The sequence below is a fragment of the Peromyscus eremicus genome, chromosome 8b (genome assembly GCF_949786415.1).
Source record: "Peromyscus eremicus chromosome 8b, PerEre_H2_v1, whole genome shotgun sequence".
NCBI classification, from domain to species: domain Eukaryota; kingdom Metazoa; phylum Chordata; class Mammalia; order Rodentia; family Cricetidae; genus Peromyscus; species Peromyscus eremicus.
The window spans coordinates 23,669,060-23,684,688 of record NC_081424.1 but is presented as its reverse complement, the minus strand read 5'-3'; the positions used below and the strand labels follow the sequence as shown (position 1 = coordinate 23,684,688).

General features: G+C 38.0%; 1 protein-coding gene across 1 annotated transcript in view; it reads right to left on the bottom strand.

Moving 5' to 3' along the window:
- Clvs2 (clavesin 2) overlaps positions 1–15,629 on the bottom strand; it is a 71,938-nt gene that overhangs the window by 7,797 nt on the left and 48,512 nt on the right. The window contains exon 3 of the mRNA XM_059273002.1: positions 7,568–7,678. Within this exon, the coding sequence (XP_059128985.1) occupies positions 7,568–7,678 (111 nt within the window). The remainder of the gene's footprint in view (positions 1–7,567; positions 7,679–15,629) is intronic.

Below are 15,629 nucleotides of genomic sequence, written 5' to 3'. Positions count from 1 at the left end.
TAGTTTCTGAAGGTGCTATGCATATTTTGCAGGGAGAAGAGATATCAGCAGTCTTATCTAGTGGCTCACTTGTGAACTGCACTACCAACCTTCCAGGCAAGGTGTGCCTACTGGTACAATAATGACATAACTGTTATGATGGAAATCACTTGCTCTTAGATCAGTTTTGAGACATGGTCCACAGAAGGAATTCATGTCTCCTTTATAAACCAGGTTAAAACCCCATGGCGGAGAGATGCAGCAATCTACGGGTATAAAAGTTAAGAAGTTAGGGGAAGTTTATTACTACATCCGTTTAGTAGAATGGCAGTATTTTGTTCTTCTTTAGGGCCCATGATCTAGCCATCCACAGATTTTTGGCCATAATTAATGGCAGCAGGTATAAATTCTGTTTTATGAAGCAGGCTTAAACTTCAATCAGAAAGTTGTTTGTTACTCTTGCATCTGTACCACTCTCACACCAGAGGGCCATATCATGTCAGGCCAGTTGTTAATTCTTGTAGTTCACACAGTTCACAGCTAGCTAAGACTTTTGATTACTAGTCTCCCTGATAGCATGCATAGAATCTTCTAAAAATGATGAAGCCTAGCCAGTAGAGATGAAGTTTCCAGATTACCTTTATATCCACATATTAGTGCATCTTTAAACCCTCATATGAGAAACCTGTGTTTTCAGTTGATGGTAATTAACACAGAGAACCACAACCTACCATCATGCAGAGAATAAGAGACTATGGGGTGCTTAGCTCTAAGTAGGCCATATATATCACATAGCCTCCCTCCCAAGGCTCAGACATCATCACAGAAAGGAGCCAGAAAGATTGTTAAAGCCAGAGGTAGTATATGTCTGTAGCAAATCAGAATTTTTGAATCATAAGAATTCACAGTGGCTGTGTTTATATGCATAAGACCTGCATAAGAACAGTTAAATTTCCAGCATGGATAGGCAGTGGGGGAAGAGGGATGACTCACGAAGTATCTCATTCCTCACTGAGATACTATTGGTAATTGATGACTTCTATGGGGGAATGTGGTCCCTGAGAGGTTACTCATGCTCCTGCAGACACCCCTAAACCCATGTTCATCCAGGAGCTTTAAGTAGACTCATAAGGTTTTAAAATTAAATAAAGGATACATAATAATGGGAAGGAAAGGAGGTTGTGAGGATAGAGGAGAGTTAGTGGGAAAAGAATATGAGGTGTGTTTGGTCAAAATACATTTTATGTGTGCATAAAAAATCTCAGAAAAAGGAAACAAAGCAAAACAAAACATAGATGAGGATGTTGCCAGCCCTAAGTGTGAGCTTATTACTGTTGTTCTTAGCATTCATTGACATAACATGGTGCTAAACTGCCTTCTAATGATTTATGTTTATATCCATATGCATATGGACATAAACATATGGATATGTTTATGTTTTATCCGTAGATACATGCTACTCCCAGTCTTCATCAGATAATTTCTCTCTGCAGTGAATGGTAATGAACACAGAGACACATTGCTGCTTGAGGTGAATCAGAGCTGATTGAGTGCTCAGCCCTAAACAAAACATTTTATACTATTCTACCTAAGGCTCAGGGAACATGGTGGAAGAGAGGGCAGAAAGAATGTAATATCCAGAGAAATGATTTCTTCTGGACATAGCACAGTCAGTGCAGTCATGATCTCACACTAGCTGCCATTGCACTGCATAGGTCTGTAGAAGATTGGGACTGCCAATACCCAATCATGGGCTGGGGAGATGCTCACAACATCCTACCCTTCCTTGCTGAAATATCGGACAGTAACGGGTTCTGGGGTGACAGATCAACATCTTCTGCAATTCTATGCCCATTTATGAGACAATGGGGCTGCAATGGATAATTCCAAATCCATAATCACTAAGAAGGCCCAGTTAAACTCAGTGAAAACAGAGGTGAGGCTACGGATAGTAGGGTGGAAAAAGACAAGAGAAGATGGGTGACAGAAATCAGATACATTATACATAAATACATATGCATATATAGCTTTATGTCTATGTGCATACACATGTATGAAATTCTCAAAAATCAAATTTTAAAAAGTTAAAAAAGAAAAGTATGTGACTCTCAAGTCCTCCTTCATAATCAAGTTTTCATCATTAGTTAATGGACCTTCCATTTCCAATCAGATAATAAGAAATTTTTAAATTGTAACTTGCTTTTTCTTCACTTCCATTTCTATCATCATAAAATCGTTCAAAAAGCACTATTAGCATACTATGCAAATTTTGTTAATATTTATTTTAAAAGTATAGTTTATAAGTTACTTAATTTCACATTTGGGGCTCAAGATGAACAGGTTAACAAACACATTCACATTTGTTCATTGTATCTTTAGAACCCACAGATATAAATATGTAGGAAAATATATCTTTATCATCAGGCAAACTCTGAGAGATGCAAATTACCAATCAGCTATTATTTTTTAACAAACTATGGAAGATTAAAAACAGATATCACTCAAACATTGGCCAGTGCACAGAACAATCAGATTCTTTAGTAGGTAATTATAGTGTTGGAAGATGCCATCTGCACCGCAGTAAACCAGGTTAATTGAAAACATAACATGTTTCCACTGTAGTTTAAGACCACACAGCTTCTGTGTGTGTGTGTGTGTGTGTGTGTGTGTGTGTGTGATATTGATGCGCGCACGCGCACCAATATTCTTCAATCAATAATATTTCCCCTTAAAAAAATCTAAGTTTCAAAACTCTTATTGTACCAGCTATCTAACCCTGAAAACATCAGATGTGTTTCGAAATTATAACGAAATCCTCCATCAAGTCATGAAGGTGTTGTGGTTAAAAACCAGCCTTAGAGCAATAAATTCTGGAACACTCTGCTACCTCCTCCATCAGCATTACTTTCAGTATTGGCCTTGATTCCACTCTCACTGAGGAAATAGGGCAGCCAGCTGAGATCCACCCACCAGCATCTGTGCCCATGTGTTCTGCCTCACTGCTAGAACAGAGACAGTGTAAAGCCCACAGAGACTAGCCATTACACCAGCAAAACAAGATCCATTCTCTTTCCTCAACTCAGTTTTATTTCCCAACAATTTTCCCGTGTTTTTCTCATATTAAAACATGAACCTTTCTTTCCCATCTGAGGAAAAAAAAAATCTTGCTGTCTTCAATACCTTGCAAACAGATGCATAAAACCTTGTTTCTATTCACTGTTCAAATACTCTCTTTAACATGTTATAAGTCCAGCCCATATCTAACTGATCTCTTAACCCTACATGATATTACCTTCTATCAATTTTGCTCTCCCTGATGAACTCAGTGTCCAATTCTCATTTGCTGATGACTCCAACTTTTTTTTTTTAAGATAGGGTCTCACTATATAGCCTTGTTAGCCTGGAATCCATTTTGCTCATTATGTAGACCAGACTTTCCTTAAACTCACAGATATCCACCTTCCTTGGCCTCTCAAGTACTGGGATTAAAGCATGTGCTACCATTCCCAGCCAAACTCTAATATTTTAACCAGATTTATTATTCTTAAACTACCCTCTTTGTTGGTTTCATTCAATCTGTAGATTTATAAAAACATGTGTCTTAAATCCAGACCTTACTCTTGAACTCTGTATTTGAACTTCCACTCTCTCTCTCTCTCTCTACTTGACATTTTCATTTCAATGTCCAATGGGTACCTCGAATCCAAAAGGTCCAAAACTGAACTAAAAAATCTTACCCTGAAACTGCTTTTCCTTATTCTTAGCATCAGTAATGGTTTGGTTATCCTTCCTGTTTCTCAAGCCAATACATATCAATCATATTTTACTTCCTGCATCATCCAAGTTGTTCAAAAATTCTTTATTTTTTTTTGGTTTTGCTACCACTCAGAGCAGCTACAGCCCTAACTAGAGCCACCTTCCTCTGTATTATGCCACAGCTCAGGTCTCCTGGGTTTTCAGCCTCCTGCCATTCTTCTTCCTTCAGAATGCTCTCAACATGGCAGCCAGAATGGCCATGACAACACATACACCGGATTACATCATTCTGCTCACAGTTCACCATTGACTCTGTTCACTGCAATAAGCAAAACCTGTATGGCCCCATATTTCCTACAAGATTACTCTTTTTAATCCACCTCCCACCACTGTCTTAGAGTAGTTGTACTGGATTTTTCTTCTTCCTGGATATTTCTCCCTCAACATATTCTTGACCTACTCTTTTGTAATCTTTTTTTTAAAGTACCCTTTGTATGAAGCCCTTCACTGGTCAACAATTTCAACTCTCTGCTCCTGCCCAACGGGGAAACAAGGGTCAACTTTTTCTATATCATGTGTTTTTAACAACACCATTCTCCTGCTGACATATCCTTCAATTTACTTAGTATTGAGATATATATGTGCAGCTTCGAAGATTTATAAATCACCACACTACCATTTCTCAAAACCCACAATTTAATAACATCCTAAAGAGATGTTCCTTCAGAACTTTAAGTGGGAACTGATCCTCTGATTTGTGCGTCAGGAATCCATCATGACTGCTCAGCTGGGAAATGTTTGCTCTTAGAGTTCTTTGTCTTGAGTAACTCTGTATTAAGAGCATCTATTGAAGTTTTGCTACTGATCTGTTTTGCTCTGCTTTCTTTCATTTTGTTTTGTTTTGTATTTGCTCTTCTGTTAACTCATGAAAGATATCTGATCCTTATGGGTTCCTGTGCTACACTGTGTTTTAACAACACTAAGAACTATCCTAAAAACTGTTTATGTGTTTTTTTTTTCTATTTCATTTTCCTGTGCCATTTACGCCATAAATGAAGACTATCAGGTGACTAGGAAAAGAAAGAATTAAGATGGCATAAATCTGAGAACCAGTAAAATTTAGAAGACAGAGCCCACCATGTTGAGGAAGAGATAAGAGTCTGTACTACTTAATGGAGAACCCAGCTCCCTGTCAACCTTTACAGGGTGGCAAAACTATAAGCAGAGGCTTGCTCAAGGCTGTAGTAGGGTGATGAGTTGAAGCTAGCCCCTGCTTTCCAGAGTCAGCAACAGTGCCTTTTTTGGCTGGCAATATAAGAGAAACAAGAAAAAAACCTTAACTCCAGGAATTAACACTGTCTTGAACCCTGAGAACATTAGGCATTGGTTATGACGGATGGGAAGCTTGGTATGAAAATACCAGGCATTGATGAAATTATCAGAAGGGAATTCATTATTTTAGACACAGAAATCTTCACCATTCTGTTATGTTGTCATTTAACTTAATTTAGGAGAATGAAGTTGTAGCCATTTCTTGTACACTTGGGTGTACTCCCAATTCTCCTTGGCTTTTTCTTTCAGTAGATTTTTCAGAGCATGTATTTACAACATCAGCAGTATGGGGTGCTTGAGTAATGGCAGGGTATCACTTGTAATGCTAGTAAGAATAAAATACCTTTGCCATATATATTCATTATATAAGTAAAAATTAAAGGAATTTAACCTTTAATTATTTCACATGAAAATTTCCAAGTCATGTAACTTTTATTAAAATTATGGAGTTCAGTTGCCTTGCTTAGATCTGGCTAGCAATGCATTCAAGAGAGCAGGATTGTGTTATATCATGTCACAGTAATACTGATTGAACATCAAAGCATTTGCAATGCTAGGCAGACCACGTAAGAACTAATGAACCATATTTCCTTCGATCTTGTCCCTTACTCTCTTCCCCCATAGTTCATTCTCCAGATTTTCTGGTCTTTTTGCTTTTGTTCAATAACTTAGGCACTGCATACCTAAGACTTGTGTCTTTGCTATCCCCTCTCTGCGGAATTTTCCAAATCAGCCTGGATCTCTAGCTCTTCTATCTACTAACAGGAATGTATGGCAGGTTTGTTTGTCTTCTAAGTCTCATTCTCAACCTATAAAATGAAAAAAAATAAAGATGACTTGCCCTAAAGCATTGTTGTAAGTAGTAAATGAAACGTACATTATGCCCTGAGAACAGCATGGGGCAGGAGTGAACACATATAAGTGGAATTTATGCTAAAACACCCAGCAGATATGAATAACCTGATTACTACTTCATGGAACAAAGCTTGAAGGTACGTTTGTGAAGCACTTGATTATATTTTTGAACTCCGAAATATGCATAATTTCATGCTTAGTGGTAGAAACAACTCTTAGTATAAATCACAGTTGTTTGCAGCGTTCTTCCTCCTGAACGAATGGAATATTTTTAACAAATTCATACACAGTCAACCCTCTGCTCACTAATGCTTGATGTGAACACATAATTACTGTGCTTTCATGCTCAGAATGAGGACTTTGTGATACTGGAAGACACAAAGTGCTTAATCACTGAGACTCACAACACTATTGTCATCCCCATAGGTTTGGAAGTAAGTGTATCTTACAGTATCACTAATCATTTGATGGTGATTAGCACACAGAGGTAAATAGAACTGGATGCTGTCAGGGCATTTACTGGCTCTACAACTTCCCAGCTGCATCTGTGAGGAAGCAAGTTGCTTACCCATCCTCAGACTTCCTTCCTCAGCTCGGAAATAGGAGACCATGTTTACTAAATTTACTTTTCAGAGTTCAGCATAAAATCAGCAATCAGAGGCTGGCAAAGAAAAGCTAGGAATAGGTTGCTCTGTGGGTACAAGTTATCCAAGTTACAGATGGATATGGAGAATAAGTACGAGGACTCTAGATACAGATAGTCACTGTCTATTTTTTTTAAAGCTACAAGAAAAAGATTTGGAGTGTTTTCACCACAAAGAAAAATTAATTTTTAGAGGAGATGCATGCTTACCCGTATTTGAACTGTTCACAATGTACGTATGTTTAAATAAGTAAATAGTTGAACAATATTTTAAATGTCCTTTACAGAGCTGCTAAATGAATAAATGAAATAACATAATTAAATATATTTTTAATCTATGTTCAATTAGCATACCTATTCAATTTACCATGTACTATGGTACTAGAACTAAATGCTTTAAATAATTATTATAGTTGCAGAAAAGTCATGATTTTCTTTCATGTATATGTATTACCACCCTTGTATGATGAAACTCAATCTTGAGGAAATTCATATAACACGTTATTTAGAGAAATATTAAAATTTCAACACACCAGTACTATTATCGAAATATCTGGTAGATCAGCTTCTGTAAAATTTACTTACTTCAGTAAATATTGTGAAATAACAAGCATTCATTTGTCAGTAAATAAGATAACAACTTTTGCCTAGACTTACTTGAAATTAAGAGTGCCAACAATAATGGAAAAACCTAGCAGAGTATTTTGAGGTTTACAGTGAGATTGCCATAGGAATGAAAGTAGTACCATGTTTCATTATTTGGTGAAACAGTAGGAAAGCTTGTTTTCAATTGTCCAGTTTATGAAACATTGTTGAGAATTTAGAGAGCTTGTGAACTCTCTAAAAATCTGTAAATGTCTTTTATGCTAAATAGTAACATGACCAGAATAAAGAAATTCTATCGTGGCTGACATTAAGCAATCGAAGAGTGCGTCATAACTCATTGAATGTGGATGGGGACCGAGATCAGATTTTAAAACAAACAAAAAACAACAAAAGTACCCTTTTCCGAGTCTTCTCCTTCAGGAAAGGCCGGATCACAGTGTACAGGGCATGGATATACCAAGGTTGGTTGACGAAATGAATTCCTCCAAATCTTGCTGGGAAGCTGTCCTAGAGCAACAAGAAAGGTAGAGAAGGTAGAACAGGTTTTTCCACACTGGAGTGGCTCAGGAACTATTGCATGTTATTTAATTGTATTAATCCACATACTAAAGAAAAAGGACCAAGTCTTGCCACAGAAAGAAGATTCTCCAATGAAACTAAAACAATACGTAGTAAAGAGAATCCTTCCCAAGAATGGGTTGCTGAAAGGAACCTTGGCATCTTTCATACTGTGTATTTTAAGCCTCCTCACTTCTAATAGTTATCCCCATCACAGAAGCACAATAAACAGACAGATTAGAAAGAGGTATCACATACCAGATTCAGGTAAGAATAATTGCTTTATTTAAATTAATTTTATTGATAATAAAATGTATTTAAATTCGAATATTTTATCGACTTTAGGTGCCATCATTAGTAACGGGAATGATACCTTATATGAACATGGATTTTTGTGGCCAGCGTGATGGTTCTGTAAGTTATGATGCTCGTTGCCAAGCCTCAAGATCTGAGTTCAGTCTCTGGAACCCATATGATAGAAGGAGAAAACCTGCAGGTTGTCCTCTGACCTTCAAATGTACACTCTGATGAGCCCACCTATCCCCGACCGCACAATAAATAAATAAAGAAGTCAAAAAGATGACTCAGGGGGTATGGGTAAGGAAGGGCACTGGACAGCCTGAGTTCAAGCCTGGGGACTCACATAGTAGAAAGAAAGAAACAATGCTGTAAGGTGTTCTCTGACTTCCACACATAGTTTGTGCTCCTCTTCATGCCAAAATTTAAAAATTAAATTAAAATGTAAAGTAAGGTACATCACAACGTATCTTATTCTCTTCACATCATTTCTAGGCTTTATTATAAACGTACCTTTCCTTATTTCAACTATTAGAAAGGAATCACACTTAAGCAAAATGAAAACCCAGTGTTGTGGCACAGGAAACCTCAGAAAACGTTCAGTAGTTTAAATGAGCATCAAAAGTGCTCTGAGCTCACTCCAGTGGAGAAAGGTGAGACTCCATTAAAGCCTACTTCCTCTTCACCAAAACTTACCTGGATACATCTGAGACCAGAATGATGAAGAGAATCTGCTCTGCCTAGCTGTGACTAAGGGGGTGCACCTGTGGCTCAGTTGCTAGCATAAACTGATACCTAAGCCAGAAGACTCACAACCTTGACACCTGGCTGAATATGCTGAGGACTCTCCTCCAAAGGACTGACTCTTCTCTCTTCTACTATGTCAAAACTCCACAAGCATCAGCTCCATTGGTCCTCATAAACAAACGAACAAAAGCAACAACATAAACTCCTCTAATCTTGTCTTTCAAGTAGCATCATAAATAATTGACATTTTGTTGTGTTCCACAGAGCATGAATAGGAACAAATAAAAGGTAAGGGTCATGGTGAAGGTAAAATCCAAAGTTTGGTTTTTTTTTTTTTTAAGTGTTCTCTTGAGTAAGACTTTCTGATCCAAAACATGGGCCAGTTAGGAAAACAAACTGTTTTTAATTGGGGATACTTTATAAGTATGTCAACTTGTGTGTGTGTGTGTGTGTGTGTGTGTGTGTGTGTGTGTGTTTGTGTGTGTGTGTGTGTGTGCATGTGTGTCATATAACATCATTTCTGAGGTTCACTACATTTGAGCTACACATGTTTAGTATCACTGTAGTCCAGTGTCACCAGTGATTACTATGACTACGTTATGGTATATATGGTAACGGACTTCTCTCATTCATGCATGTCATTTTTCACATCATCTGTGTGTTTGCCATGGCCCACACTGCAGCCCTCAAGACATCCTTCACACACACACACATTCAAGGGTGAAGTAATGCATTTTTCTCACCATTGATGCTGCTTCCCAGAGCAAATGCTCCTCAAGTTTACAAAACCAATACAAGTGACTGAATCAATTTACACCCCCTCCTTCCCCAAGCATTACATTCCAATTCCAGTTATTTTGTATAGCTGGTATATTACCACCTTCCAATTTTAGGAATCTGGTAGAAATAAAATGGATTCTCACACTAACTTTATTTGCTAGATTCTTGGTCTCTGTGCATATTGGTTATTTTCATCATTAATAATAAAAGCTGTGAGCACAACATTATATTTTTGAGTTCTTGAGAGTGTGAATTGTTTGCTCTCACTACTGATTTTTCTTACAGCATCCTGTTTATGGTGAACTCAAGTTAGGATAACATTAATTATCAAGCATCTAGAAGGAGATGGCTTGGAGATGCCTTTCTCTAAACAACATCTGCTTCAGTTTTTACCAGGTATGAGATGCTAGCCCCTTCATATGGCTTCAAGTTAATTTACCCTGCTGAGGTTTCTCTGATTCCAACATATATTCAAATTTCAGACACTCTTCAAATTATTATGGCCCTGGGCAATTGAGAAGGCTGCTAACATCATCATTACTAATATTGACATGGTTACTTTTCAACAGGATATAGAAATGGCAAAGCAATTTCCTTGGTTCTTTCCTGGTCCACTGAAGCATTATTACAGGACACAGCACCCAGATGAGTGCCTGGTTCCACATTCAGTCACCCGCTTGCCTTCAGCATGTGCAAGAACACCCACACCTGAGTACCCATGATCCTCTACAACTATGGGTTCTTGCTTTGGCATTTTACTCCAGAAGTGCCCAGTTCTCAGCTCCTCCCACAGTTTTCACTGTAGAGTTTTGTGTGTGTTTGTCTTCTGTTCCTACGAGCTCAACAATGCAACCAGAATTATTTATGCTGTAATAAATTCAACATTCTTCTCCTTTGTGACAGAAAGATGTTTCAGAGACAGGAGACAGGCTGCACTGTCTGAATAGAACTATTTACTGTATCTTTGAAATATAAGGAGTTGACATCTACAACATAGCTGAATAAGCATCAGTCATACAGATATAACACCATGAGTCTCAAATCAGGATTATTAAATTTTGACAATTACAGGGAGGCCATTGCCTTCTCTTCTGAAAAAACATACAACACTTTCACGGACAGATCTCTTTTAATACACAACTCTGTCATACCAAATTACAGTTAAGCCAAAGAGAAAGAACAGGAAGAGAATCCACTTTTCAAGCAAGTACATCTAGCTCAGAATTCTGACTTCAATAATGCAGAGAAGTCCAAGGCATGATTATGGATTCCTTCTTCTCCTACACTCTGATCTTCCTCTAAGCATCCTCTGGGTTCTTCAGGGTTAACATCCCTGACCTCCAAGGTTCTGTGAAGCTTCATGTTCCCATGCAGCACGAGGTCAAACTGATGTCTCCAAACCCCAAACTCAGTATGTTGCTTTCATTCATGTCTTCTGCCTGTGGTCACTGTGTTGTGGTTGTGGACTGTTGTCTCCCTCATGCCTGGCATGGTCTCCCCAACCCCCTTCTGTATTTTCTACTCTTACTAAGCCCGTAGGACTTGGCTCAGGCAACATTATTTCCACAATGCTCTGGTTCCTTCTCTCATTTCCCATCAGAATGCTCATTCATAAAAGCCTTCTCTCTGCTACTAGCAGCACCAAAATTCACCCCTGCACTTGTTTCATACCCTCTACATGTCTTTATACATGTGCATGATTTTGTGCACGTGTATAGGTGTTCATGGATATGTTTGCATGTATAACTGGAAGTTCTAATCAGCCTCAAGTGTTCTTCTTCTTCTGTCCTTTTTGATATCTTATGCTTTTGCTATCTCGCTAGGACCTGAGTCTTGCCAATTAGGCCAGTCTCATTGGTCAGTAAGCCCTAGCGATCCTCCTGACTCTGTCTCTCCGAACTGGGATTATAAGCGTGTGTCATTACATCCAACTTTTTATATGGACAGTGAGTCTGAAACTCAGATCCTCATGGTCATATAGCAAGCACTTTACTGACAGACATCTTGCCAAGCCCTGATAATCTTTTTGTTGCCTGTCTTTGATGCTGAACTGTGAGCTCTTTGAGTGCAGACACTGGGATTTCTAAACACTGTACACGGATCACACCCTACTCTAGAGTCAGGGCATGGAAAATCAAGTGTAGATCTTGTAGTGGGATTCTGAATGGATGATTTCTGCCAATGGGCTGCACTTGAGCAAGTCTGAAGGACCAAAAGCAATAGTGGTAACCTTCTTGCTCCAGTGACAAGCACTAAGCTAACTTCCAGAGAAGATATTGTAGCAGTTGGGACCTACATCCCCCTTCCACTTTGTAGTTGACATTTAGAATACAAGGGGTCTTCAGGGCAACAGCAATAAATAAGATTATAGCAGGTCACTGGCCTCTGAATCACAACTGCAGAGGTGGACTCAAATCCAGAGCTTTGTAGCAATCCTCCAGGAACTCCACTGCTTCAGCTTTTCCATTAAACTTTAAGCACTTACACCCTGTAAATAAATCTACTTTTTCTTGAACTACTCAGGAATATGTCTGCTTTGTACATGAAACTGAGCCCAACTGTGCCATATTTATGTTTATATTCTGTGCACATTGCAAATGTATCCCAGAACAGAGATAGGCAAATTTCATTAAATGAAAAACACTCTGATATTTACAGCTTAACCAAACTATTTAAATAGTTTGTCTTCTCTAAACCATGTTTCTTTCCTTTTCTGTAAGGACCAACATTTAATAAGAATGCTACTTTCAAATTTCTATTACTTGTTGAGCATACCTTGTAGATACAGGGCTACCATACTCACTATCACATTCACTGTATAAGAGGGGAAAAATCCTGAAGCTATTTTATAATATAATATAGAGGCAGTCTTTTGGGCCAGAATAGTACTACAGAATACAAGGTAACAGCATACATGATGCTCATCATTGACTCTGCCTACATTACAGCTTTACCGTACAACCAAGAATATAAGAAATGCCCTACAATTAAGGAAATTGTGGCCAAGATAATCTGTATGAAGTAAATGCACATGATTTCTACCTTCCAAGTGTTTCTGCTGCCCCTCTTGTTCCCATTCATTCTTTTTTTTTTTCCCTTGAGCAGAGCACTTAAAGCTTGACACACAGATTGTACTGCCTCAATGCTGTGGAGAACAGAGAATGGGCCCACCATTATCCCACTGACATCAGCATTTCTCTAAGCCTATGGTCACATGACACTCAAGCAAATGTCCTTCTTTGGAAGCATTGGATTTAGAAGTAACTCCAGTGTACAGTGTGACTTCACTGCATAGTGGATACAAACAATTGCAGGATAAGGACGGGTCACAAGCCAAGCCTCTAGACATTGTGAATGAGAACATATATCTAAAACACATGAATATCAGTGAATTGCTAATATAAATTGCTCATATTTTTCTCACAAAAATGGGTTCCTCAGATAGACATTTTGAACTATTAGCATGTTATTAAAATTTGAAAATTAATTTTCTAAAATATAAAAACTGTGATAATAGTATTAACTGATAATATTGCCAAATGGGAAGCAATAACATAATTTCTGATGTACTCAGGGTATTGTTTTTAAGCTATAAATGAAAGAAAAATGAACCACCTTATAGGAATGGAACCCATAATTCTAGAATCATTTCATAAGTGTGACTGCCTAGGGTTTCTAAACCAAATACAGAGTTTCAAAAGGTGTCTTCCCTAGGCAGAAATCATATTTGTAATTTACTCATTGATAACTAAGTATGTCAAGCTTCTTTTATTCATTTATTTCTCCTCTTCTGCCTTCCTTGTATGTTTTTAAAACAATTCAAACTACTTCAAACACCAGTGCACCACACACAATTATAAATTGTAGCAATCAGCCCCCAGGGATTACACTTTTCCTACTATAAATCTACTTCATTTTTTTATAGATGTGAGGGTTGAACCTATAGAATCATACTGGCTGAGCAAGCATTCTACCACTGGCCTTCTTTCCTAGGACCTTGTTTTTTCTAACAGTTTTTTTTTATTAAAATATAATTACATTTCCCCCTTCCTTTCTTCCCTATCACACCTTCCACATACCTCCCCATCTTGCTGTCTCCCTGATTCATCATGTTTTTCTTTAATTTTGAGACAAAGTCTGACTAAATTGCCTAAGCTGGCCTTGAACTCACTCTGTAATCCAGGCGGGCCTTGAACTCAGAATCATGCATCAACCTACCTCATAGCTGGAAATTACAGGCATGCAACAAGAGGCCTGGTTCTCAAATCTACTCTTAAAATGTTACTAGGATACAAAGCATTGTGTCATCCCTTCATGGCACTTGTGTTATAAATATTGAAAGACCCTAACCCTTCAGGCTTACACCCCCAAGCCCCAGGAAATAAGGAACTAAAAAGAAAACTAGTTCCAAGGGCCACCTGACTCAGCTATTATTCAATCACCCCTGTAACAATGTAACAATGTAAAAAGATTTCTGTTAAGAGATGTGCTCAACTGTGACTGGGATAGTTGCAGGTGTTCCAGGAAGGACCACTGTGACCTTTGTGTAAACTCCACTCCTACCCTGATACCCGCCCTTAAGGTTTCAGGAAGAATGTACATGCGGACGTGACTGTGATCAGACCATGATCTGTGATCCCACTCTGTGATCAGACCATGATCTTGTGAAACGAAATTGTATGGAAATTGTAATCTTATGGCTTTTGTGGGTTTTTCCTTTAAAAGCCCCTATGTGGCTGCAGTAAGATGCAGCTCTTGCTCTTAGGAGCAGAGTTTGCCCTTCTGTACAGAAGCTTCAATAAAATCCTCGTGCTGTTGCATCAACTGGACTGGAGTCTGGGTTCTTGGGGCGCCCACTTGAGACCCTAAACTTTGGGGTCCAACAATATGAAACGTGTTTTTAAACAAGTGTTAACAATTGAAAAATACTATTTAAAACACCACTTGTGTTGTTAACCAATAAAAAACAAGATTCCAAACTTATTTACTTCAGCTCTGTACAGATGACATGGAACTCTATCAAGAAGCTTGTAACTGTGGTACCAGTTACTCACAATATCTCATTGATACACAGCACACACAATATTACTTTCTGTGCCATAGTCCAGGGAGTAAAAGTGATTGATGTAGCAACTGGTACAGCTAGTTCTGCCCCAACATCACTGTTCTTCTTCCTCCTTTGTGTTTATACCTACTACAATTGTGTTTTGACATGCTAACCACATTTTCTCCCTTTATACATCTTTTGAGGATATCACTTCTGGGTATTATGATGATATTTAAAAATAGTACACCCATCCTTCATAGTTTTACTAAATATTTGCATCTCATCTTTGGAAATATCAGCAAGCTGGCACTTGTTCAAAATATTAGCTCACCTCCTACTGCTAACATCTGGAATGGAAAAGAAGTAGATTACAATTGTTCCTTACGTTCTCTATGTCATTGTTTCTGGATGGAGAGTTCAGACAAGTCACTCACTCACTTCCACGGCAAAAACAGAGTTTCAGCAAAAAACACTCCAACCTCTATGTGTTCTGCCAAATTGAGAGGAGAACACCAAGAAACTATTTAATTTCCAGCTAATAAGAATGTCTTTTTATGTGCCAGTCTTATAAGCAGTAATGACCATATTTAAATGGATGCAAATAATAGGTTGGAAAACAAAGTGTTTGATCCTCATAGAACACATATATGAGGATTTAGCTTAAAATTGTACTCTTGCTACAGGAGTCTTCATCGCCTCTCTTGTAACTGCTAACTGCTCCTTAATGTGTCATCCTACCCAAGCAGACAAACAATGAACTTGACTAGATTCAAAGCATTGTACAGAAGCAGCATTTCAACAAGAAGTAAATATATTGCTCTGATCTGTAGGGAAAATAATGAGTCACATATTCTATAACCACACTATTTAACACTTGGTAGTTTATCACAGAGAAGAGGAAATAATACCTGGTTAAAATAAAATGAAAAGTCAATTCCTCTCATAAGAATCAAGTTACCTCCAAAGATAAGTAGTCCTGCATTTCAAATTAAGCATATAGTGAGTCTTTCTATCTGATACTAATCACTG